Source organism: Heteronotia binoei, chromosome 21, assembly GCF_032191835.1.
Source record: "Heteronotia binoei isolate CCM8104 ecotype False Entrance Well chromosome 21, APGP_CSIRO_Hbin_v1, whole genome shotgun sequence".
In the NCBI taxonomy this organism is placed as follows: domain Eukaryota; kingdom Metazoa; phylum Chordata; class Lepidosauria; order Squamata; family Gekkonidae; genus Heteronotia; species Heteronotia binoei.
In genome coordinates, this window is record NC_083243.1 from 102,232,484 (window position 1) to 102,260,331 (window position 27,848).

The window sequence follows — 27,848 nt, forward strand, 5'->3', positions numbered from 1 at the left end:
TCACCTTGCAGCCTGCCAGGAAGAAAGTACGCTGGACAATTCAAGCTCAAAACGCCATAATCTGTGCCTTCTTGGGTGCGGGAAACAAGGGTCAGCAACACTAAGTAGATGACAGAAAACAGGGATGCAGACTGAAGCCACATATAACCAAGGTACATATGTGACATACTAATTGTTACAGCAACTCCATATTCGCTTTTGGAAATTAATTTCCTGGACCAAAATAGGAAGGTACACCATTTTGGCTATATATGCCTGACTTGGATAAAGAGGATACCACATGAAACATATATTACATCTTTGCCTTGTGCCACTTAGACATATGCCGTGCCAGTGGATCTTCAGTCCTCCTCCCCATGGCTCCACGGAGGTAGTAAGTGGAGACTTCAGAACTTGTCATAATTTGCAGTTCAGTGAAGTCTGGTCTCTGTCTGTTTGGTTCTGACTGGATGACAAGAGTTCCATGCCCCTTCCTGCCTCACTCTGTTCCCATGCCATCTGTGACTCCCCTTGTGGGCTGCCCAATGACATGTCTGAGAGGGAGGGCTCTTAGGTTGCCTTGGGTGCCTGTGGATGGTCGTAAAGGTGTCACTTGCCATAGTCATCTACCAAGGAGAGCCAGTTTGGTGTAGTGGTTAAGTGTGCAGACTCTTATCTGAGAGAACGGGGTTTGATTCCCCACTTCTCCACTTGCACCTGCTGGAATGGCCTTGGGTCAGCCATAGCTCTGGCAGAGGTTGTCCTTGAAAGGGCAGCTGCTGTGAGAGCCCTCTCCAGCCCCACCCACCTCACAGGGTGCCTGTTGTGGGGGAGGAAGGTAAAGGAGATTGTGAGCCGCTCTGAGACTCTTCGGAGTGGAGGGCGGGATATAAATCCAATATCTTCTTCTTCTTCTGCAAACATCTACCCAGCATCTCCAAGGCAGCCCAAACACCAGGTTCCCCTCTTCATCTCACAGGCTGCTGTGTGAAAGGTATTTGGGCTAGAGCAGGGGTGACCAACGGTAGCTCTCCAGATGTTTTTGCCTACAACTCCCATCAGCCCCAGCCATTGGCCATGCTGGCTGGGGCTGATGGGAGTTATAGGCAAAAAACATCTGGAGAGCTACCGTTGGCCACCCCTGGGCTAGAGGGTGGTCTGAGTGAATATGACAGTTTGGTACAGCGGTTAGAGTGTGAGACTAGGATCTAGGAGTTCCTAGTCTCACAGATTCACTTGTGCCATGGAAGCTAGTTGGGTGACCAAAGGAGGAGAGAAGAATGATGTAAGCCACTTGGGGTCCTCATAGGGGACAAAGGAGGGCAATTAATAAGAGTGAATGAATGAAGTTAATAATTGTGTGTCGGCTTGGAAGGGTGGCTTCTGTTACGCAAGGGGAAGACATCTAGAAAGGAATTACTGAGGGGGCAGCAGATCATAGCGGTCCCTGGAGTCAATGGCTCAACCCCTTTCCCCACTATTAGGTGCCCAGGACTGCTGATGAGAGTTGGCCTCTTTAAGGGGGTGGGGTGCCGCTAACAATGAGCAAAACTGTTGTGGCTCAGTCCCTCTCCACCCCTGCCTGTGACACGCTCTGGACTCCACTTCTTTGCCACATGTCCCCTGATTAGTTTTGGCTGCCATGTCCATCACAGTGCCACTATCTTTGCGCACCATCTCCACTGACCACATATGCACACTTGCTATGGAATCTACTCCAATTACACTCAGAAAACACCACCAACCATACAAATTTGTCTACTGGCTGCCTCATAACTTATTCCTATAGGGAATGGACTAGCAGCACCACAGTTACGCTGCAGTCAGCCACCACAGTGCAGGTGCAGCAGAGGATTGCTCTGCTCACCTTTTCATATGGCTTGTGACAATGAAACAGGCCTTTACCAGATGGCTGACACCTCCTCCAAGATGCAGAAAGATGCAACAGAAAGAGAATTGTAACCAGGAACATTGTCTGGGGAATCTGGATAAAGTCCATGCCATCAAAAGGTGGGTCTTCTATGCACATGAGATGGGATGTAGCCATGCATGGTGGCATATATCTGTGGCTTCCGAGTTGGATGGACTGTCTTCATGCTGAACCATGTTGATTTGCTGCTTGGTTGACTTAAAGGCTTGAACCTGAAAGGTTTTTCGTGTTCTCAGAGAGAAACTGTAGCACCACTCTAAGTTGGTCTCCACAGGTGTTACTGACACCTAGGCATGCATGCCTGAATTAGACTGAAACGGAACCAGTTGAATATCACTTTGTCCAACATCTACAAGTTTCCATCCCTCCTCTGTCTACTGTTCCAAATAACAGAATTACACTTTTATCTCTTTTTATAACCAAGTTTGAGAGAAGCCTGACCCCCTCCCCCAAAAGGAAAAAAAGCATGGAATTTTTTTTTCTTTTGAGAATAAACACAAAGCTACTAACAGCAAGGTAGTCAGAAGAAAAGTGTATGGGAAGGAACTTGTCCCTCAGAGCAGATGCAGTCCCTTGCTTCAGCATAGGGGACTGCAGTGCACTGCCCCTGTGCCAGTATGGAATGCAAATATAGAATATGTGAGGCTGAAGTGTGACTACAAAGAACAAGTAGGAATGAAATCAACACAGTTTAATAACTATGAAAAATTCTGTACATCATTAAGGGAGAATAGAAAATATATGTGCACTGGATCATCCTTACAAAGTTATATTTCACCCATAATGATTATGACATTCAGTGTGGATACTCAGCAATTTTTAAATCTCTTCAAACACTGACCATTTAAATGATAGTACCACTTGTGAATAAATGCCTGTGTTTATTTAAATAGATATTAGGAGTGTACATTTTTGAATAAATGCCTGGATTTATTTAAGAAGAGATTAGATGTTGCTTGCCTTGGCTACCCAACTGAAACACTGAGTCCAAAGCACCATGTGTAAGCAAGCATTGTGTCTATTTCCCAATTTTACCTGACAACGTAACCCAATTGTCTGCTCACATTTTCAAGGGTCAAATATTCCAGGTAGGCAAATGTCAGTGCCCAGATATTTATGAGATATTTCCCTTGTCTTACAAGAGTGGTGGGATCTATCTCTTTTCAATGACATTAAATTACCAGCAAGAAAGAAATCTTAACAGCAGCCTGAAGAACCCAATGTATCATTAACAGATACCAGCGTACAATGGTAGCAGCCTGTGCTAACAGCATACTGAAATTCTGTTTCAGCCAGGAGTGTTTTTAACCTTCAAATATATTTTAATGTGAGAACCATGCAGCTCTTGACTCACAGGTAGATCTGGGTTCCACCTTCCCACTGGAGATGCATACTGGAGGATATCTTGGACAGGGAGATGGAATTCTGGTTTTTTTCTGGAGAACTGAGGTAGGCTCAGGAGTGTGGAGAGGGGCCTGCTGTTGAAAAGCAGATTTGCATTTCCCCTTGTCCTTGGGTTTGTTCTTCACCCTTTTAGCTGGTGCCTCAGAGGAAGCCCTCGATTGAATCCATTGTGAAATAGATCCAGGAGACAGAGTCAACCATATCTATTCTGTGGATGCTGCAACAGACAATTTTTCCAGACCTAGCTTGGATGAGGGTTCCAAAACTTTCAGAGCTTTCTCCCACAATCCTGCCTTCAAATTAGACACTATCTCCTCAAGCCTTGGGAAGTGAAGTGCTGGCAGGTCTTACATGTGGGGATATTGTAATCTTTACCCAAGCAGAACAGACACAAGTCATGTTCATCTATCTGGGTCATCTTGGTCCCACAATGGGGGCATTTCCTGAAAAGGGCTTCTTGAGCCATCTTGAAGCTCACAAAGAAACAATCCCAAAGAACTGGTAATAATTCCTCACCAACACAAAAGTAGTCTGGAAGGTACAAAAGAACAACCTTCTCCTTTGGCAGCAAAAGAGGAACTGAGGATGAGAGGGCACTGCTGCACACTGCAGGAAGATGTCTTTGGCTCTGATGCACAGTGCCCTCCAAAGGCCTTTAGCTATAAAACTTCTCAGATGGCGGGCCTGCTCATATGCAGTCCCTAGAACAGGGGTGTCAAACATGCAGCCCGGGGGCCAAATCACCCCCCTCTGGAGGGCTCCTATCAGGCCCCTGAGCAACTGGCTGACATCTGCTTCCTTCTCCCTCTTTCTTGCTTCCTTCTGCATAACAGCTTGCTTTGCAAGGCTTGCTCAATTACACAGGAGCGACAGAGCAAAACCTCTACTTTCCATTGGCTGAGGCTTCACCCTTGGGGAGGAAGGGGGGGGGGGAGGAAGAGCATGCTTTGCCAGGCTCTCTCAATCATGCAGCAGAGTTACTAAGCCAAGCCTCTCTTCCTTCTACTGGCTGAGGCTTCCTTTGCCCAGTTCCCTGGATCCAGTGGGAGAAATACAAATAAAGCATCTTTAAGACCAAAATGTTTTAAGTATGCTTTATTTTTTTAAAAATATATATATTTAATTGTGTTTCTCTGTGTCCTTTCTAAAGAATATATCTCTGCTGCCTCATCTTAAATAGGTTCACACATGGCCCAACCCGACAAGGTCTCATTTATGTCAGATCTGGCCCTCATAACAAATGAGTTTAACACCGCTGCCTAGAGATGTAAAGACCCGGGAAAAAATAAAAACATTTGGGGGGGAAATGTTTTTTTTTTTTTCCTGAAGCCTTTTTTGTTTTTTTCCAAAAAATTGAAAGAAAAGAAATTGATTATGGAATGTTTTATTTTAACATGATGAATAAAATATTTTAAGAGAAGGTGTTCAAATATTTTCCAAATCATTTTTTAAAAATATGTATGGTATCAGATTATTCTAATTTCTGTGCACTGAGGACAAGCAAGTCCTAGGTCATGGTCATTCATTGAAACTTAGTCATACACTCCCTTCTATACACTCCCCCCCTTAAGTCTTTTTATGAGAATGATTTTTTTATTTTTATTTAATGCTGTGGAGAGGAAATATGAATAATTGTTACTTTTGGATTTTAAAAAATTGTTTTGTGGAGGTTTTTTTGTCTGTTCCACAAACCAGTAAACAGGTCAGGAGATTGTTGCTCCATTTGTTACAATTACAAATATTTTAAAAGTAAATTCTGTTTGTAATAATTATTTGGATACACTATATTTTTAATATGCTAGTTGTGATAATTTCATGCCAAGTAAAATTGTCCATAGTCGTATTTTTTGTTCCTAAAGTAACAGAATGACTTTTAATCTGGAAAAGAAAAAAGTACTAATGTAGCATTTTTTTTTTCAATTTTCCCGAAAACTTTCATTTCCCCTTGAAAAAAATGGGAAACTTCAAAATTTCCGGAAATTTTACATCTCTACCCCTGCCCTAGAAGAACAATGATGAATTAAGACAAACAAAAAAGGGGAATGCTTAGTGCTGCAGTAAGGAGAAAGAATGACCTCCACTTCCAAATAAATCAACAAAGGGAAGGTAATTCAGCACACATCCCTGGGGGCAAAAATTAAAGGTTAATACACACAACCATTTTGAACTGATGCCTTAGCAGAACTATCAAAATTTACTTTTTTAAGCAAATCAATTGAAATTGGGACAATTCAAATCCATCTTTCCCTCATTCAAATTCTTTAAACCAGTTAAGAATACACATAGTGCACTCCATGTAATCCTTAATACATGTGGTTGCATTTCAAGCTGAACTATCACACAAAATTGATTTATTTTTTAATCATAGCTTACTATGCACTATTTTTCACATTTGCAAACTAGTCATTGCTGTAACCAGATATATATGCAGTAAGAAAAGAAACCACTGAAAAACCAAAAATTTTACCTCTTCTGTATAAGCCTTTCCAATTCCATCAGTAGCTCCCGTTATAACTACAAAATGAGAAAAGAAACAAAAAACACAAATGTCAGTTTGTTTTAGATTCTATAAGTCACAACACAGCAACTATATGTAGTAAATAGGATTGCTGCTGTACTCACACTCTTTGACATTTATTAAAAGTGTCTGGATAGGATGTGTCAATCATCACCTGTATGTTCTAAGACACTGTGGAAGCATAACAGCTGACTGAAACATACCACCCTTACAACATGGTGTATGGCCACTTCTAATTTTCACCCCAACGCAAGCATTACACTGGCTCAGCATTCCTGCTTTTGAAAAACACAGTAACCTTTCATTCAGACTTCAAAACCTGTGTAATTAAATTAGTACTTTCGAAGCACCAAAATTGGAAGTAATCATTGCAAAGCAGTGTTACAAGTCACTGCAAAGCAGTGTTACAGGTGATACTGTTACAAGTCACCATTCAAATAGTCTCAAAAGAACCTGTAAGGTTTTGCTAAGCGATAAAACAGGAATCTAACACATCCTTAAGCTTCAGGGGATCAAACAGAAAGCCATTAACACCACTTCAGAAAGGACAAGCTGTTCCAGAAATGCTTGTATCCATCCTACACTAACCTTTTCTTCTACTCAATGAATGTGGGCAAAGTAAATGGTGACACAGGCAATTTCTACAATCTTCCCAACAGTCTCCATCTAATGATAGCTTCAAAAAACTAACCAGCAGCATTCAAGTGTTGGTTTCTAATCAACCTGTGTACTACAGAAGATTTGAATGAGGATGGGTGGAATCAGCCTGCAGTTTGTGAGCAGAAAAAATATGCTACAGTTTGTGGATAACTGGGGACAATGCATCAAATAAGGAAAATGTGCAGTCTAATACTGGGATGCATTAGTCCAAAAAGATTTAATTTATTTAGAGTTTGAAGAATCTATGTGGTAAATTGTGGTAACTCATTATTCACACGAGCATCCAGAAATACATCCTCCACCACTATGTTTTACTCTATGGATGTGTGCTGCCTTATTTTAAGGACTATATTCTTGAGGTCACTCGATCACGCCACTCTACAATCTACCCATCCAGTAGAGCTAAGTAGTAATTTCTCAACCAAAAAACAATTTCAGTGCATTCATATGGATAAACTACAGCCTAATCATTATTATTAACCAGAGGTATTAATTAATTAATTAATTCAGAATACAAAGACATAACATTTTTAAGTGACTAAAAAGCCACAATCTTTTCCTTCGCTAAATGCTGACAGATTACCAGTCTACATCAAACTACTTTTCATATTTCTATAATCCTAGAGTTGCCAGGTCTGTGTTTGAAAACACCCGGAGACTTTGAGGGTGGAGCCAGGAGAGGGCAGCATTTGGGGAGGGGAGGGGCCTCAGCATGGTACAATATTTTTATTTATTTATTTATTTACGTTATATTTATATCCCGCCCATTCCATACAGACTCGAGGCGGCTAACAGCAGAAAATAGACAGTAAACAAAACAATATTAAAACAATAAAACAATCAGATAAATAACAATGGTGTTACTTCAGACAGATCATATAATATTTTCTTTCTCATGTGCACAGATCCTGGGCAGTTAGTAATCAAAGCGCTATGGATCCAGATGTGGTGGCAGCCCTCTCCCATTAGATGTTATATGCCATCCGAAACAATGTCATAAAGTCCACCCTTCAAAGCGGCCATTTTCTCCAGAGAAGCTGATCTCTGCCAGCTGGAGATCAGTTGTAAAAGTGGGTGATCTCTAGGCCCCACCTGGAGGGGGGCAACCCTAATCCACACTGGTTGGCTCACTTTTCCACAAATATATTCATATGCTTAGGGCTTTTTCTGAGCAGGAATGCACAGCAACGCGATTCTGGCTGGCTTGGTATCAGGGGGCCTGGCTTAATATGCAAACGAATTGCTGCTGAGATTTTTCTACAAAAACAGCCCTGTGTAAAACAATGGTGACATCAGGGGATGCAGCTTAATATGCAAATGAGTTCCTGCTGGGCTTTTTCTTTTTAAAAAGCCCTGCATATACTGCATTTCTTAACTTCCCATTTGACAGACACAACTGCTGCAGGACTGGTGGTGGTTGCTACTTAACACTTGTGCTTCTATCACTACTAGGGAATCAATTAGGGCTATAAACATTTTAACTACATAATTATTCTAGATAGACAAGGAACCATTTTCACACATGGAAGCCTTGAGTACCAATACAGAGAACAAAAATTCAGGATTAGTTTGTAAAAATTAGGGGCCATTCAAAATCTGTACAAGATGAAGGGAGGGGTCAGGAAATGCAAAACATAAATCAGATTTCATAATGCCATTCCACTAACATCCGTAAACTAAATGCAGCTTTCAGCAGAATATAAATTAACAATATCCAAATGTTAAAAATATGCAACAGAAAGTCTAAACATGTATGAACAAAAATACTTCAAGTTTCCACAACTTTGAAAGCTGAACAAAAGTCATGCTAGCCTATGGAGAGAACAGAACTAGAAAGAACAGTCTATTCCTGCTTGATAACTCTCATTTAATAGAGATTATATAAAACACTGGCATTTGACCAATCCTTTCCTCCAAAATTACCTGCAGCCCATAAAAGTATTTTAGTTGGGCTGGTTAAAAATACTTTATTTTGTGTTTTTAGCTCACTGAATACTTATTTTTAGTAACAGCCCAATCAAGCTTATCCAAATCAAATATCAAAAATAACCATAGAAACACTTTAAGCAAATGCTATTTTTAGCTGCTCATCCACTAAACGGAGTGCTTAGTTATTCTAGGCAGGTTCTTCTCATGACCCATTCCCCCCCTCCCCAACACCTGAATGCAGAAAACACTCAATTGATTAAAGATTAATACTGCCGCAAACTGTGACAGCTGCCTTTTGTCTGAGAGCTTTTGGGAAGGGAGGAGTATATGGAATGACAGAGAGCTTGCATCAGTGATGCTCTTGGGAACTATTACATAGAAGGAAAATTGCTATTTCAATTCCCTTTTGTTGCTAAAAATAGCAGCCCCAATTGATTCAAGCAAACAGGGCACCAGCTTAGCAATGCCAAATTTAGAAGCCACTGAAGTCCCTAGGAGTAAACGTTAATGCAGTATAACACATGCCAGCTCATATTTCAAGAAGAACAAAGAAGATAAGCATGCAGAGCCTGCAAGTTAGTAACACAGCAGCAATGTAAAACAGTTCTCTTAACAGACAATAAGGCAAATATTTTTCACTCAATACTTCAAATTTTGCATATTCTCGCCTATGTGAATCATGAAAAGAAACTCAAACACACTGTTATGACACAATATAAGGATACAATGTAATGACAGCCTTTGGCATTCAGATAGTGAAAATGACTGAATTCCCAAAGGCAGCCAGCTACAAAAGTTCTCAGCAGTGCAATGTGTCCAGCATCACATAGATCAGTGTTATAGATCATTTAAGAAACCCTAAATATAGCCCCCTTTGCAAGAGAAGACGACTGACAAAAAAGCATTCCATTAGAAAACCCCATTCTATAAAGAAAGAAAACTTTATATGGGTTTAAAAAAATAAAAGCAATGGAAACACATTTTAAAATCCTTCTCCTACTGATAAATTGACAAATGCCACATATTTCAGGACTTGTGTAACTACAGCACACTTACTTGATTATATACTCTCATATTTATAAGTCATTCATCATTAAGAATATTAAAACCAGCAGTTCTAAGAAATGCATGGGTACAGTTCAAGATTCATTCTCAACCATTTAAAATCTAGCTTCTGAAGCATGTCCTAAATTCATTGTCCTCATGTCCAGATATAACTATGGATAAAATGCTCTGTTCTTGGAGAACAGGTGAGTTGCCAGAAGAATGGAGGTGGGCAAATGTTGTCCTCATCTTTAAGGGGGAAAGAGGGTACAGGCAGCTACCAACCATGAGCCTTACATACCTAGATAGGTTTTAGAACAAATCATCAGCCAGCCCTTGAGCATTTAGAAAGGATGGCTGTGATTACTAAGAGCCAGAGTGGGTTCCTCAAGAACAAGTAATGTCAGACTAACCTTATCTCCAGGGCCGGCCCTAAAGGAGCTGCGCTCCCCCCAGCTCCTTTTTTTTTGTACACGCTATGCATGCACGCATCACGATGACATCACTAAAACTGACATCATCGTGAGGAGAACTAGAGAGCAGTGGGTGGCGCATGAGAGTGCTGCCACGCCACCGCCTTCCCCCTGCACTACACTCTTGGGAAATCTTTGATAACTCCTGAAACCTTTGATAACTCTTGGGAGGCTTTCTCGGAAGCCTCCAAAGAGCATAGTTTTTAAAAGGCAACCAGTTGCTTTCAACCTGAAGGCGGCCAGTCGCCTTTAAAACACTGCACTTTTGGAGAGCACAGTGTTTTAAAGGCACCTGGCCGCTTTTGGGTTGAAAATGGCCAAGGGGCGTCTTTCCTTGAAAGCGCCGTTGGCTGCTTTCAACCCGAAAGCAGACGGCCACCTTTAAAACACTGCGCTCTTTGGAAAGCGCAGTGTTTTAAAGGTGCCCGGCCGCTGCTGAGAAACTACGCTCTTTGGAGGCTTCCAAGGAAGCTTCCAAAGAGTGTAAGGGAGTAAGGGGGCGCCTCACAGTGCCCCCAGGCGGGGTAGTGCCCAAGGCCGCCGCCTACCCCGCCTACTCCCACGCGCTGGCCCTGCTTATCTCATATTCTGAGTTACTATTTTGAGGGCTCAGGGGAATGCTGTAGTTTATCTTGATTTCAGTAAGGCTTCTGATAAAGTTTCACATGATATTCTTGTTGACAAGTTGGTAAAATATAGTTTGGATTCTATTACTGTTTAACACTGATAAAACTGGTTAACGGATTATACCCAGTGAGTAGATCCACGTGGGCAGCCGTGTTGGTCTGAAGCAATAGAACAAAGTAGGAGTCCTGTAACACTTTTAAGACCAACAAAGTTGTATTGAGAATGTAAGCTTTCATATGCATGCATACTTCTTCAGACAAGGAATGAGGTATGCATGCATATGAAAGCATACATTCTCAATAAAACTTTGTTAGTCTTAAAAGGTGCGGGGGGGGCGGAGCGTCGCTGGAACATGGCGGACATGTTCTGAAGTAGCTCCCGAACCACCCCCTGTAAATCGGATGTTTAAACTCTCCAGACTTCGTTGCTGAAACCCTTCTGATGGGACTGCAAACTAAAAGCAAAAAGAAATCGTCTTCCAAAGGAAGAAAATCTGTTGCCGACTTCTTCAGGCCAGAAACAGCAGAAACAGTGAGTCCCCCTCTAACCAGATCAGCATCTAATATGGCCGCCAGTAACCCTCCTTCCCCGGGACCGGGGCAGGAACTTGAAGATCAAGAAGCCCCTTTATGTAAAAGGGACTTAGATGTCTTGAAGTCCGATATACATCGGTTTTTCACTGAGGCTATGGAAAACTTCTTGAAACCCATACGATCCCGGGTGCAAGAACTCTCTGAAGAATTATCAGTCACCGCCAAGCTAGCGGAGCAAGCAGCAGAGGGAGCGTTGGGGCTAAAAGAAGACGTCAATGCAATGAAAAAGCATGAGCTACAGCTCGAGAACAGGATTGCTCTACTTGAAAACCGTTTTCGAGCTGCGAACCTCAAATTTAGAGGAATAGAAGAGGGGGAGGAAAGAGACTTAGATCTATCTATTTTTATGACTAAATGGCTGAACAAATCTATAAAAATGGAGGAGGGATCTCCAATCGCGATTGCTAAGGCACAAAGGCTCGGCGCAATGGCGGCAGCAAAGCGCGGCAGGCCAAGAGATATCCTAGTAAGCTTCGTCTTCTCAAAAACAAGGGACATGATATTAAGGGAGGTGAGGCTTCACGGGACACTTTCCTACAAAGGAAAATCAATCTTAACTCTCCTGGACCTACCTCCTGAAGCCCTGACAAAACGAAGGAAACTCAAGCCCTTCGTTTCAAAACTCCATGAAGCAAATATCAGATTTCGGTGGAGCCCGTCGTCCGACATTTTAGTATTCAAAAATGGCGCCCTATTAAAGGCTTACAACATCAAAACCGGGAAGGCCTTACTGAACTCCTTAGCAATCAAGCTTTCTCCGGCCGAGGAAGAAGCCCTGGAAAAGGAAAACGCTGCTGAAGATAATATGCCATCTGGATCTTGAACGGTTTTGTCCTTGTTTTTTCTTGTCTAAAACAGTTTGCAGAGTACGTTTATCTTTGGCGCCAAAACTGCTAATGTCCTCGCTGGAGAAGACGGCTCAACGGCGCCATAGAGAGATCGTTTAGTGCCCACAGCAGTCTGCTATTGCTACTACACCTATAACCATGACTGTTTTGAAGTCTATTGTTAGTTCATAAGCAACGGGTATGAGAAGCGAATGTAGGCGTGAGGAGTGAGTGAGATATTGAGGGGGATGTTGGTGGGAAGTTTGAAAGTGAGTGCGGGTGGCTGGGTGATGGTGGAGCGGCGGGATGGTGTGGATGTGTGTGCTGCGTAGTCTTCTATCCTTCCTCTTTATGTAACAGTATGAACGAGATATGCATGGTACAGGAAAGTTGGAGAAGATTGTGAATTAGTTACAATGCTAAGTAACTCACTCTAAGTCAGAGGGAGGGAGGGAGAAACTGATTGTACTTTATTTCGCTGTGTGGTGTTTTTGTGGCTCTGTGTTACTAGTTACAAGCTCTTGTATTTATGGCTACGTATCTATCTGTTCAACATTTATGAAAGGGTAGAGGAGTTTTGAGCGTATGTATTCCTCTGAAAGAGCTAAATGGTAGTGAGGTCATAACGTTTGCTGTTCCTGACCATACTTGTTAACTGGAGAAGCCTGGATTGATGTTCTAATATGTGACCACAGGGGGGCGGCGACGGTGTTTCATCTCATCCTGTGTGTTTTACATCAATAATACTTATTGCTCCCCTTGTTAAGCTAAGTAGTTTCACCTTGAGGGGGTACTTTGTGTATTTCTCCCTTGTCCTCCTTATATAAGGGGTGGTGGAACCCTTCCCCATTAGTGGGGTAGTTGATTTTGTTAGTATTATTATTTTGTTAAAAAGGTTGGGCAGAGACCCTAATAGTTAATTCATTTGTTGGTTGACCCTACGTTTAGGGGTCAGAGTGTTGGAACTCAGTAAAGGGGGAGGGAACTTTTTTAAAGACCTTTTCATTTGTGGTATACAATACTCCCCCCCAGAGTTGAGAGAGGAGGTAGATTAAGTTAAAAGTTCTAGTTATTTATTAATTGTTATTTAAGTTCAGGGCAATTGTTCCCTGTGAATTGTAATAGAAGTAAATGGCCGATCACATCAAAATAGCTACATGGAATTGTAGAGGATTTCATAACCCCATAAAACGAAAACGTATATCCAATTATTTGGAAAAGAAAAAACTCAATATTGTATGCTTGCAGGAAACCCACATCAAGGAGAAGCACATCAACGTTCTCAAGTCACGGTGGTTTGTCCAATCATTCCAGGCTCCTGGTACCTCCAAGGCAAGAGGGGTAGCTATCATAATTTCCAAAAACACTCCTTTCGTCTGCTCTCAAACAAAACTTGACCCCCAGGGCAGATTCATTTTTATCAAAGGCACTCTGGACGGGAAGCCTACTACAATAGCCTCAATCTATGCCCCTGGAGAGCCAGTTTGGTGTAGTGGTTAAGTGTGCGGACTCTTATCTGGGAGAACCGGGTTTGATTCCCCACTCCTCCACTTGCACCTGCTAGCATGGCCTTGGGTCAGCCATAGCTCTGGCAGAGGTTGTCCTTGAAAGGGCAGCTGCTGTGAGAGCCCTCTCCAGCCCCACCCACCTCACAGGGTGTCTGTTGTGGGGGAGGAAGGTAAAGGAGATTGTGAGCCGCTCTGAGACTCTTCGGAGTGGAGGGCGGGATATAAATCCAATATCTTCTTCTTCTTCTTCTTCTTCTAATTCTGGTCAGAATGACTTCCTTAATAAAACGTTCTCTGAGCTGCATACATTTCAGGAAGGCAATGTAATAATTGGCGGAGACCTTAATCAGGTGGTTGAACCTCTTCTAGACAAATCCAGCCAACATAAAACTATACGGAGTCAGACCTCTCCACCTTCAAATTTGGGTACGATTCTCAATAACTTCAACCTAATAGACACGTGGCGAAATTTACACCCCAAAACTAGAGATTACTCTTTCTTTTCTCCTGTGCATAATTCCTACTCAAGGATAGACTATATACTCGTCTCCCAATCTCTAATTAATTGCATATCAAACGCTGAATTTGACATTAGAAACATTTCCGATCACTCACTATTGCAGTGTGAATTGTCAGCTCAAGACACGGATGGAAAGGGTCCTAACTGGTCTCTAAATAGGCTTTTGCTGTCTAGGGAGGACATACGTCTGAAGATAGAACAACAAATCCAGACGTACTTTGAGTTCAACACTGATTGCGGGGCCCCTCAAACAATTATCTGGGACGCTTTCAAAGCAGTCATGCGAGGAAACTTTATTTCTATCGCATCCGCTTGTAATAAGGCTCGTAGGAAAACCATAGCAGATCTAACTGCCCGCATTGCAGAACTCTAAAATAGACATCAAAAATATGGGGGAAACAAAACCCTAAGAAAATTAGACCAAATCAGGAAGGAACTGGAATTACTTGAATCCTCCTCGATTCAGAAGTCTTCCCTTTACCTTAATCATAGGTACTTAACAAAAACTTCGAAATCAACTCGATACTTGAAATTCCGTATTGCCCAACAAAATCCCACTAAATCCATCCATGCTATAAGAGATTCTAGGGGTGCACTACATTCTTCCTCTAAGGAAATATCAAGAGTCTTCTTTGAATATTATAGGACGCTCTACGAATCTGGGAAACCCAATGGACAGAACATTGAGAACTATCTAAGATCAATTAATTTCGATGCAACCCTCTCTATAGAACACGCAGACTTTCTTGATAGACCATTCGATTTGACAGAGCTATCTGCGGCTCTCTCCAAAAGCAAGAACAACAAAGCTACTGGTAGGGACGGATTCCCCTCAGAGTTTTATAAATTATATAAAACCTCATTATTAACTCCCCTTCTAGAGACTTGCAATTCGGTCCTTAAGGAGGGTCAACTACCCCCTAGTTGGCGGGAGTCACGAACGATATTAATTCCCAAATTAGGCAAAGACAAGTGTAATCCTGCTTCATATCGCCCTATATCAGTGTTGAACCACGACTTTAAAATTTTTTCTACTATGCTGGCGGAAAGGCTAAAAAAAATCATCACGAGATATATCCATCCTGACCAAGCAGGCTTCATGCCTGGCCGTTCCATCACGGATAACATCCGTAAATAGCTAAATCTGATCCATATGGCAAAAAAGTCTCCGGCCCCCTCTCTGATTCTATCACTAGACGCAGAGAAGGCCTTTGACAAAGTGGAGGTTGTCTACCTAAAGACCCTACTCCAATTCATGAATTTTGGCCCAAACTTTTGTAAAGCCATTTCGGCGATATATAGTGCCCCATCAACCCAAATTCTCACGAACTCTTTTAGGTCAGAGGAACTCTATTTACATAGAGGTACCAAACAGGGCTGCCCCCTTTCCCCATTATTGTTTGCTCTCTCAGTAGAGCCTTTCGCACACTCTACTAGAACTTCACCTGGAATATCCGGCATTCAAGTGGGTGAGTCGGAATTTAAAATAAGCCTATTCGCAGATGACATGGTGTTCTATCTAACCAATCCCCTCTCTTCGTTGACCCATCTTAAAGCAAACCTAGAAAAATTCGGTAAACACTCTGGTTTCACCATAAACCTTACCAAGTCGGAAATTTATCCTATCAAGATTCCAGAAAGCTTACAGTTACTTATAAAATCATCCCAACCGTTCAAATGGGTTTCCAAATCATGGAGGCATCTTGGAATTCAGATTCCATTAAGACTTGAGGACCTATTCCAAGCCAACTATGGTCCCTTGGCCAGCTCCATGACTTCTACTATATCGGCTTGGTCCAAACTTAACTTCTCTCTACTAGAAAAAATTGACCTTCTCAAATCCTTCATGCTACCACGCCTACTTTTTCTATTTCAAAATCTACCAATTAATGTCCCCAAAAAAGAGCTTGCTCGTTGGCAGTCACTGTGGTCATCCTTTCTATGGAACCGCCGCAAACCTAGAATCGCCCTTTCCTTACTAACCAGACCATGTAATATGGGAGGCCTGGCTGCCCCATTAGTGGACAAATATTTTATAGCGGCACAACTGAGAGTCATCGTGTATTACGCATCACCATACGCCCTACCTGCGTGGGTCCAAATTGAAAAGGCAGATTTGCGCAGTGTACTCCTACACGAATATATTTGGGCTTCGAGAGCAGACAGAAAGGAACTTAAAATCTCAAACCCATTCTTAAAATTTACCCTCCAACTTTGGGATCAATGGAGGAACACTATTACACCAGCTTCTTCTCCAGTTATGGCCTTCCTTGGGCAATCTTGGTTCCCCCCGGGAAGAGACATAACTCAATTTAGAGTCTGGAGGGAGAATAATATTTTTAAGTTAACTGATATTACTTTGAATGGTAAATTGTGTTCACACACTCAATTAGAAAGTAAATTTAAAATCACCATTCCATGGTTCCAGTATCTACAAATACATCATGCATTACAGCATATAGTACCCATTGTAATGCATAACAGGCCACTAAACCCGGTCGAGAAATTAATTAAGACAGGTAACTGCACCATAAAAGGAGTTATCTCTATGATTTATATTCTCTTAAACCAAAAATCATGGACATGCCCATCCACTCATCTAAATAATTGGCAGAAAGACTGTGCAATCTCAATTAATGAAGACCAATGGAGCCAGCTTTGGACATCACCTTTATTCAAATCCAAATCCCTTTATTTTCGTCTTCAAAATTATAAGTTATTTGCTAGATGGTATATGACTCCTCTTAATCTCTTTAAGGCAAAGGCAAAGGCTGACCCTCGGTGCTGGAAAGGGTGTGGGCATCCAGGTTCATTTTTCCACTGCTGGTGGGACTGTCCCAAGGTAACTGATTTCTGGAAGTCTATTCTAGAAATGATATCAAAAATAGTAGGGGTAGAAATTCCTTGTACCCCGGCAGTGGTCCTTTTGAATCTATGGCCTGATCAATTGCTGTCAACATTGAAACAGGAGTTGGTTACTTTACTTTTGCTTGCTGCTAAAATTACCTTGGCATCACACTGGAAACACCCAGATACCCCTCCACTACAGAAGTGGTGCACGAAAGTGTGGGACGTCCTGATACAGGACAAACTAACTACTGTTATATCTATGTTGGATAACATCAAAACAGGAGACTGGTTTTTAAAAAAATGGTTCGGCTTCCTTGAATACGTAAACAGGTCCGACACTATATTTGGGAAAATGCCAGCTAAATATCTGAATATTATGATTTATTAGCTTTGACTTGATGTAACCTATAGCTTGGTGGAATCTCGATCTGTAAATTTCTCTTGAGAGGTAATTTTTTTCTTGTTAAAACCTGCTGACAATATCCAATGTGACGGTACATTTAAGGAAATGTTGTAGACCCCATGTTGGGGCATATTGTTGGTTATTGCAAGGTTGTTTAAAAAAAAAATTTTCAATAAAAATTTAAATTATAAAAAAAAAAAAGGTGCCACTGGACTTCTACTTTGTTCTACACCCAATGAGTGTTTGTTAATGGTTCCTCTTGGAAAGGAGTGACAAGTGGAATGCTTCTGGGATCTGTCCTGGGCCTTGTGTTATTCAACATCTCAGTAACTTTGCAGATTATACTAAATTGGGAGGGAGAGCAAATACAGTAGAAGACAGAATCAAGATATAGGATGATTCTGACAGGCCAAAACCAACAAAATGAATATCAACAGAGATAAATGTAAGGTGTAAATCTTAATAGGAAAAATCAAATGCATAATTATAGGATGGAGGAGACTTACTTTGCCAGTTGTGCGATCATATAGAGTTGGAAGGTGCCACTTAGGCTGTCTAGTCCAAACCCCTGCTCAATGCAGGATCAGCCTATTTCATAGTTTCCATTGCCACAACTTTTCAGTATTTTGAACGGCCCAGTCCATCTCAGATCGAACTTGCCTACCCCTTCTGGTGTCAGCAATAAAGCCAGGTCTTCCTCCTGTAGCTGCCTGGCCCTAGTTGATTTATCAAAGTAGCGTATCTGCTTTTGTCTGACCTCAAAAAATTCACGAAACACTCATAAATGTTCTTCTCCACAGAAACCTTTAGTAAAAGACAAAACATGCGATCTGAAGAGAAACCAGAGTAAAGAAAAACCCCACAGTCAGCAGGCAGAGAAACGGAAGATTTGTATCACTTACCGTGAAGCTTCCTTCTCGGTGGACTGGCAGTGGGTCGGTCCGACTACTGGGTCGGTCCGACTACTGGGTATAGGCTCCTCCTCCTCATCACAGGGTCGGGTCTTCCAATTGATCCGGAGGGGGGAGTGGCCTATACCTCCCAGAACTCTCCAGTTGTATCCAAGCCGCATCCCCCTAAGAAGAATAACTTCCAAAACCTCCCCATTCACATACAGAAAACGAGTAAACGAGGAGAACAGTTTTATTATGCTTCAATACACCATACCAAATGGAAGATTGAAACAGAGCATTGCAAAACATAGAAACTGCAACGTATTCCAAGAGAGGAAACCAGCTCCAGAATCCATCTCCAAAACTCAGGAAGCCGCTCAACCTCCAAAGGGCGGGCCGGACCGACCAACTGCCAGTCCACCGAGAAGGAAGCTTCACGGTAAGTGATACAAATCTTCCGTTCTCCGGTGGTCTGGTCAGTGGGTCGGTCCGACTACTGGGACGTAACAAAGCTGTACATCCCCGGGCGGGACCAGCTTCCCTGTTTAGAGTGCATGCTGCAGCACACACCTCCCAAAGGCCACCTCCGCCGAAGCCCACTTATCTACCCTATAGTGCTTGGTAAAGGTATGCACCGACCTCCAAGTCGCTGCCTTACACACAGCTTCCAAGGACGGAAAGGACCTATACACAGCTGATGTTGCAGCACCCCTCAGAGAATGAGCCGTGATCCCATCTGGAGGGGTTTGACCTTGGGCCTTGTAGGCCAGAACAATACATTCCCGCAGCCATCTGCTAAGAGAGGAAGTGGAAACCTGACGTCCCTGTGACCTCTTACTGAAAGAAACAAACAAGGAATCAGACTTTCTCCAGTCTTTTGTGCGCTCAATATAAAAGCTAAGCGCCCTCTTAACATCCAGACAGTGCAACTCCCTTTCCTTGGGAGACTTAGGATTGGGACAAAAATTCAGGAGAACCAACTCCTGAGACCTATGAAAAACAGAATTAACTTTAGGGATGAAAGATGGGTCTGGTCTCAGTACCACCTTCTCATTATGAAAAACACAGAGTTCCTTGTCAACCAAAAGGGCCCTCAATTCAGACACTCTCCGTGCCGTGGTGATGCCCACTAGAAAAAGCGTTTTAAATGTCAGCTCTTTAATCCCACAAGAAGCCATGGGTTCGAAGGGACGCCCACACAAGGCATTCAGCACTACATTTAGCTTCCACGAGGGGAACCTGTGCACCTGTGGAGGTTTAAGAAGTGCAGTACCCCTCAAAAAGCATCTAACATGCGGATGCAATGACAAGGCCTTTCGCCCCCGCACCCTTTGGATAGCAGATATGGCAGCTACCTGACGTCGTAGTGTGCTAGTGGAAAGCCCCTTGTCTGCCCCTTCCTGTAGGAAACAAAGAACACCTTTATCATTCACCGTCATCGGGTCCCACCCCCGCTGGGTTGACCACGAAGAGAAAACCTTCCAGGTGGTATTATACACTGTTAGTGGAGAATTTACGTGATGCCAACATAGTGTCCACCACCCTCTTGTTATAACCTAGCTCCTCGAGCTGCAACCGCTCAACCTTACAGGCCAGTCAGTCTGACTTCAATACCGGGAAAGTTGGTAGAAACCATTATCAAGGACAGAATGAGTAGGCACATTGATGAACACGGGTTATTGAGGAAGACTCAGCATGGGTTCTGCAAGGGAAGATCTTGCCTCACTAACCTGTTGCATTTCTTTGAGGGGGTGAACAAACATGTGGACAAAGGAGACCCGATAGATGTTGTTTACCTTGACTTCCAGAAAGCTTTTGATAAAGTTCCTCATCAAAGGCTCCTTAGAAAGCTTGAGAATCATGGAGTAAAAGGACAGGTCCTCTTGTGGATCAAAAACTGGCTGAGTAATAGGAAGCAGAGAGTGAGTATAAATGGGCAGTCTTCGCAGTGGAGGACGGTAAGCAGTGGGGTGCCACAGGGCTCGGTACTGGGTCCCATGCTCTTTAACTTGTTCATAAATGATTTAGAGTTGGGAGTGAGCAGTGAAGTGGCCAAGTTTGCGGATGACACTAAATTGTTCAGGGTGGTGAGAACCAGAGAGGATTGTGAGGAACTCCAAAGGGATCTGTTGAGGCTGGGTGAGTGGGCGTCAACGTGGCAGATGCGGTTCAATGTGGCCAAGTGCAAAGTAATGCACATTGGGGCCAAGAATCCCAGCTACAAATACAAGTTGATGGGGTGTGAACTGGCAGAGACTGATCAAGAGAGAGATCTTGGGGTCATGATAGATAACTCACTGAAAGTGTCAAGACAGTGTGCGTTTGCAATAAAAAAGGCCAATGCCATGCTGGGAATTATTAGGAAGGGAATTGAAAACAAGAAAGCCAGTATCATAATGCCCCTGTATAAATCGATGGTGCGGTCTCATTTGGAGTACTGTGTGCAGTTCTGGTCGCCGCACCTCAAAAAGGATATTATAGCTTTAGAGAAGGTGCAGAGAAGGGCAACTAGAATGATTAAAGGGCTGGAGCACTTTCCCTATGAAGAAAGGTTGAAACGCTTGGGACTCTTTAGCTTGGAGAAACGTCGACTGCGGGGTGACATGATAGAGGTTTACAAGATAATGCATGGAATGGAGAAAGTAGAGAAAGAAGTACTTTTCTCCCTTTCTCACAATACAAGAACTCGTGGGCATTCGATGAAATTGCTGAGCAGACAGGTTAAGACGGATAAAAGGAAGTACTTCTTCACCCAAAGGGTGATTAACATGTGGAATTCACTGCCACAGGAGGTGGTGGCGGCCACAAGTATAGCCACCTTCAAGAGGGGTTTAGATAAAAATATGGAGCACAGGTCCATCAGTGGCTATTAGCCACAGTGTATGTGTGTATATAACATTTTTTGCCACTGTGTGACACAGAGTGTTGGACTTGATGGGCCGTTGGCTTGATCCAACATGGCTTCTCTTATGTTCTTATGTTCTTAACCTCCAAACTGTCAACTGTAACAGGTCTGGCTGAGGATGTGACATGTTGCCCTGAGTCAGAAGGTCGTCCCTCCTCGGCAGCCGCCAAGGGGGCTGAACCGACAACCTCAGAAGTTCCTGGAACCACGACTGTCTTGGCCAGAAAGGAGCCACCAGCACCATCTCTGCCCTTAACTCCACCACCCTCTGTATCACCCTGGGCAATAGAAAAATGGGCGGGAAGGCATACAGTAGTCCCGCTGGCCACTCGCCACTGAGCGCATCGGTTCCTTCTGCTTTTGCGTCTCTGTTTTTGGCAAAGAACCTGTCCACCTGACAATTCTCTGCCGTGGCAAACAAGTCCACCGACACTGGACCGTACCTGTCCACTATCAGACTGAAGGTGTCTCTGTGCAACATCCACTCCGTCTGGTCCAGAAAACGTCTGCTGAGCCAATCCGCCAACAGGTTGTCCTTCCCCAGAACATGAACCGCCTTGATCGACAGGAGATTGGCTTCCGCCCACTCAAAGAGAACCTTCGCCTCAGCATGAAGAGATTTCACCCTGGTTCCTCCCTGTCAATTTACGTACGCTTTGGCTGTTGAGTTGTCCGTTTTCACCAGGACATGGCGACCAGTCAGGACTGCCTGCAACCCTCGCAACCCTAGTCGAATCGCTCTGAGTTCCAAGAAGTTGATACTGCGCTTCATCTCGTGGGGCTCCCATTGTCCCTGGATCATTTGATCCTGTGAGTGAGCCCCCCAGCCCCATAGACTGGCATCTGTGGTCATACAAACCCTCTGGGGTTCGCGGAGCGGATGACCCAGAAGAAAGCGAACCGGATCCAGCCACCACTGTAACTGGGTTGTCACCTCTGACGGCAATGTCACCAGTTTGGGAATTTTGTTCCCTATAATGTCCTGGAACGGACGGAGGAACAACTGCAGGGGTCGAGTGTGGAACCTGGCCCAAAAAAGTAGATCCTGAAAGGAGACCATCATCCCTAACAACTGCGCTAGCGTCATAACCGACACCCTGCGTTGTTGCAGAACCCCTTGTAACAGAAGACAGAACTTCTCTTGTCTCTCTAAGGTCAAGAAGACTCTGTCCACAGTTGTATCTATCTCCACCCCCAAGTGCACTAGCCTCTGTGAGGGAAGAAGATTGCTCTTTTCCAGGTTCACCACGAAGCCGTGACAGCGTAACATGGTCACTGTCTGTTGAATGCCCTCCAGGCATTGTTGGTATGACCCCGCCTTCACCAGAATGTCGTCCAGGTAAGGAAACAGGGCCACGCCGTGCAGTCTCAGCTCCGCCACCAGGGTCACCAGAATTTTTGTAAACACCTGGGGCGAAGACTTCAAACCGAATGGTAGGGCCCGATACTGAAAATGTTTCCCCCCGTAGGAGAAACGCAGAAATTTTCTGTGCGATTCCCGAATGGGAACATGTAAATAAGCCTCGGATAGATCCAAGGAAGCTAGGAAATCCTGTGGCTGAATGGCTAGCAATACTGACTGTAGGGTCTCCATTTTGAAATGCTTCGTTAGAACGAACTTGTTGAGCCATTTCAGATCCAGGATGGTTCTGAACTCCCCGTTCTTCTTTGGCACTAAAAATATTACTGAATAAACTCGCAAACCCTGTTGGGGTATTGGGACAGGCTCCACCGCCCCTATATCCTCCAAGTGCTGAATGGCCGACAGCATTGCTCTGTGAGCAATCAAATCCCTCTTCCGCGGGACCCCACGAAAGTGTTGGGGGGGGAGGGAGTGGAACTCTATGGCGTAGCCCTGTGCCACCACCTCCAGTACCCACTTGTCTTGAATCGAATGATTCCAGGTGTCTGCGAACAAAGAGAGACGACCCCCTATTTTCCCGGTCGGCTGGTGAGAGGCATAGTCATTGGGATCCCCCTTTTTTTGAAAGGGGTTTAGAACTCTGGTCTGACTTCCCAGAATAGTAGGGTTTGGAATCACGCCCCTTCTGTTGCCACTTTCCTCTAAAGGAACGAAAAGGACCTGGTCTAGATGACTTTTTGGGGTCTTGAAAGGAAGGAAACGATTTCCTCTGTTTTGTCTCTTTACCCTTGGAGGGTAGAACCTTCTTTTTATCCTTGTTCTCAATGAGATACCTATCTAGGCCCTCTCCGAACAACAAGGCTCCTTTAAAGGGTACTGCTGCCACCCTAGCCTGGGCTGCAGTATCGACCCCCCAATTACGAAGCCAAATGTTGCGTCTAGCCGCCACGCCACATGCCATGGCTCTAGCCGCTAGCTGCATGGTGTCCAATGAGCCATCTGCCACGAAGGCAGCAGATAAGGCAATCTTTTTTAGCTCGTCCTTGAACTCCTTAGGAGCTCCACTATCCGCTGCTGCTAAATTATTAGCCCACGTACACATTGCTCTGGCAAACAAAGAGGATGTTGTGGCTGCTTTGATAGCCCAGGCTGTCGCCTCAAATTCCTTGCGCAAAGCCTGCTCTATTCTCCTATCACATGGATCCTTGGGTAAACCATCTGCGTCCATAGGCAGGACCGAATTAGAGATCAGACTAGTCACAGGGTCATCCACCATTGGCAACTTTAGCCTCTTAGTGGCCTGTGGAATTAGGGAATAGAGTTTAGAAAGGACCTGCTGGTTGGCCTTAGGCTTAGCCGGCCGTTCCCACTCTGCCTTGACCATAGCAAAAAAGGCAGCTGGGAAGGGAACCCCTGTCTGAGCGCTACTCAGTTTTGGCATCATTTCCCCTGAGCCTGTGGGAAGGTCAGGATCTAGCTCCTCATTTTCTTTAGGAGTAGCCACAAAATTAAGGGTCCTCAAAACCTTAGGGAGCAACTTTGAATAGTATTCAAGGGGGAAAAGCCTAGATTGCACAGTATCAGGCTGCTCCTCCTCATCTGAAAGTTCGCCTTCCTCCCTATCTGACTGTTGATCAGAGCACTCCGACTCCTCAGCCGAACTTAGGAGAGGCGAATCCAAGCCTAAATGAGACCTGCCCTTGGGTCGTCCTTCCGGAGGGTCACTAGGGCTGGGATCTCTGCCTCTTTTCCTTCCCTCTTGTCTCTTTTGCTTCATCGAGGAAGCAGGGGAGTCCAGACGTTGATGGAGGTCCTGCCCCAACTCTTTCAACATTTCTTGTTTAAGCCATTGCAGTAAATTTGCCTTGGCATCCTCCCCTGTAAGGTCGGGATTCTGAGCCTCTTGCTGAGGGGTCAGAGTTCCTGACAGAAGAGGCAGGTCGAACTCACTGGGAGAGTTGCTCTGTGAGCTAGCCGCCATTTCGCTGCCTTCCAACGTCACGCGCTGCAGCTTTCGGGCTCACGCGGCTTTGTGCGGCTTTTCTCCTGCTCTGTTTCGGTCGCGTCAGCGAGGAAACGAAGCTCTAGAGGGTTCTGCCATCTGACAAATGGGTCTACTTGCGAGTAGCCCTAGCAGCTTGCCCCTCTGCCAGTTTTGTTGGGGACCAACCCCTACGCTCCCGGCCTTCGTTTTCCTGCTCGTCCGGATCTTCTGCGCTTTTCTCCGAAGGCGCTCGGAAGAAGACTGTCCTGCTTCATGCAGGGCCGGGAAAAAACTGGAGAGTTCTGGGAGGTATAGGCCACTCCCCCCTCCGGATCAATTGGAAGACCCGACCCTGTGATGAGGAGGAGGAGCCTATACCCAGTAGTCGGACCGACCCACTGACCAGACCACCGGAGAAAGGGCAGCTTGCAAACCACCCCAAAAGTTTGGAGCTTCTGTGGCAGAGGAGAGAGAGAAACCTCAAAGGCAGAGGAGACTCAAGCAACCCAGGAAGAAAAGAGGGGAGACTTTGGGCAGAAGCAGAAAGGGAACCCCACAACTAGCAAGCAGAGAAAAGGACAGTTTGCAGAACCCAGAAAAGTAGTGGGGTGACTTGGGTGTTTTGAAACAGGCAACCGCAAAGTTAAAACAAAAATGTGTTGTAAAAGCAAAAAAATTCCCACGTATCACATCAAAGGAGACAGGAGGGGAATAAGAATTGAATAAGAATTACTCTGGCAGTTTTTATAGTGACCAGGGGATCCAACAGGTTTCTCCACCCATCCACCCCAGTAAATCCCCCTCCAACCCAGGTCCACCAACAGAAATTCTTCATATGTGCAAGCAGAACAAGACTCACAAATACCCAATGTAAACAAAGGACAGGAACGACCTCCATCCCTCCCATCTGTCATTGGAAATCAGACTTGCCTGTCAGCTTCAGATGGTCATTACTGTTGCCTCGATAGCTGAAAAAATCCCACTCACACCTGCTTTTCAGCACAAAACTCCATGGTGGGTTTTTTTTTGCTGAGTGCGTATGAGAGCTGCCAAGCCAAGCCAAGAAGCTCAGAGACTTCCAGGTCAGATCAATACATGACATCGAAACAAACTGTCCAAGCCACGAACTGGGCAAAGTCCAGGCCAGATTTTAGTTCGGTGTTTGGAGCTATGCCTATCCATAATGCATTACATCCATGGACAGAGATTTTTTATGGCTCTAAAAAAAACTTATTACTCAACCACAACTTTGATAAAATGCTCAGACTGAACTAAATATCTAAGAACAAGTCAGAACAGGACAGAACAATATTGTAAAATTACTAGCTAATTTTAAACACTAATCAGTCAATCTCTGAATACCAATGCCAGGAGGCAACATCAGGGGAAGGCCTTGGCCTCTATGCCCTGTTTTTGGCCACTGTGTAAGACAGGATGCTGGACTAAATGGACTGCTAGTCTGTTCCAGCAGGGCTCCTCTTATCTACAGCCTTCTACAAAAACGTTTGCTTATACACTAGGAGTGCCAATGTTTTTCATATTGAGGAATAAATCCCCTGGGCCAGACTACACTTGGTTGTGAGGCTAGTTATGCACCTTTAAGGCCACAGATTTCAATGACTTAAGCACATCTTTCTAACCAGGGAAAGGCCAAACAACAAGGCAGTAGCCAGTTTTCAGTCCCTATGTGAAATGCACCTGGAACAGTAAAATATATCTCCCCTCCCCCCCCCCCAAAAGGAATTTGAAAATTTGACATATTTATTACAGACGTGTGTTATTTTTATGCCCCATCACCAACAAATACTTCAACTAAAATCTTCAGTTAGAAAAAAGTACAAATCTGGCCTAATTATTATATTCAAACAATGCTTTATGTGGAATTTTATACTAATATCAGTAAAATTTTATGACAATATAACATGTAACATAGTTTAAACTCAAGATAAATCCAAAGGCACAGAAACATGTTGACAAATTAATTTTAGTACTCCTAAAGAACTGTGCATGATGCATCACGGGTGTCACCGTCAGCTCATTTCTTTCCACAGAATTTAATTCACCTCTCTGTCATGGAGATCACTGGGGTACCTCAGTTTCATAGCCACTCTCTGTAGCACCACTGTAGTATTACTTGTTAGTTCCATACCAGATTGGTAATTACAATATCCCTTCCACCATGTGAGAGAAGACACAGATTGGATTTCAGTTTTTGTTTTGATCTGACCACATAGCCGATCACGTGAATTTATAACTTTACTTTTAATTTGGATTGTTATGTGAATTTCTGCACCCTCCCAAGCTTACAGATCATTACAACAAATTTATTATTTCATGTAATTCCTATGGATTATCAATTGTAAAACATTAATTACAATCTTGAAACTGCCAAACTTGCTTAATGTATTTTATTGGCACTGGCACTCATTGTTACTAATTTTATGAAATAATGTATAAAAATGGAACATTTTCTACAGGAAAAAAATTAAGCACCGCCTCAGATCTTTGGTCTGAAGGAAGTGTGAGAGACAAAACCTCAAAACTAGGCATTTTACAGTGTTTGGATTGTACAGCACTTGCATGATCACCGAAAGGAAGCACAGAGACCATAGGGGGTGAGGGGGAGCCCAGACTTTATGCAAAAACAGAAGCACCTACCCCTCCCTACTTTGCCAACAGCATAAACATATGCGTGTTTACTCAGAAGCAAAGCCACTGTTCAGCTGGGCTTGATCCAGGCTGTAATTCTGTATATGCATACTGTCAACAAAAGAGCGCAGTCTGGAGTCTTGATCTGCTTGCTATGCATTTTATTCTGCTTTCTCATACAACCATGCACCCGTCTTTCCTCTGCCTGACCACTTGCGCTACCCACCAGCCCTGTCCTCCTGTTCCCCAGGGCTTAAATTCGCCCTCTCCACATCTGGGGAGCGCTGTCCCTTAAAGGGGCCACCATCAGGCTCATCACACATACTTGGACATACTTGCACAGGATTGCACTTACAAGTCTTCTAAGCACACAAGTGCTTCGCAACAGTGAACAATCTTTATCTGGGCTGATACCTTTTGCATATTTCAACACATACAATACAGGAATCAAATAGGCAGCTGTGTTGGTCTGAAGTAGTAGAACAAAATAGGAGTCAATTGCACCTTTAAGACCAACTTAGTTTTACTCAGAACATAAGCTTTCGTGTGCATGCACACTTCTTCAGACGAAGAATGAGGTACAGTAAGCAGAGCTGGTGGGGTTTGGAATGCCAAGTGGTACAAAGTTAAACAACAATAGAAGAATAGTATAATTAACAAATTCAGAAAACCTTTGATCTGGGTAGAATTAGCGTGGGAAACCATAAAACAGTAACGTCAGAATGTGAGAATGTATATGTATATGAGATAAACAGCCAATATTCCTTGTTTGAGTATGTCAATAATTAC

General features: G+C 43.7%; 1 protein-coding gene and 1 non-coding gene across 2 annotated transcripts in view; both read right to left on the reverse strand.

The window, feature by feature from the left end:
• HSD17B12 (hydroxysteroid 17-beta dehydrogenase 12) overlaps positions 1-27,848 on the reverse strand; it is a 183,319-nt gene that overhangs the window by 118,062 nt on the left and 37,409 nt on the right. The window contains exon 2 of the mRNA XM_060261265.1: positions 5,781-5,827. Coding sequence (XP_060117248.1) covers positions 5,781-5,827 — 47 coding nt within the window. The remainder of the gene's footprint in view (positions 1-5,780; positions 5,828-27,848) is intronic.
• Positions 18,004-18,115, reverse strand: LOC132590334 (U5 spliceosomal RNA). The gene has a single exon (XR_009556678.1). It is a non-coding gene; the product is annotated as a U5 spliceosomal RNA (small nuclear RNA).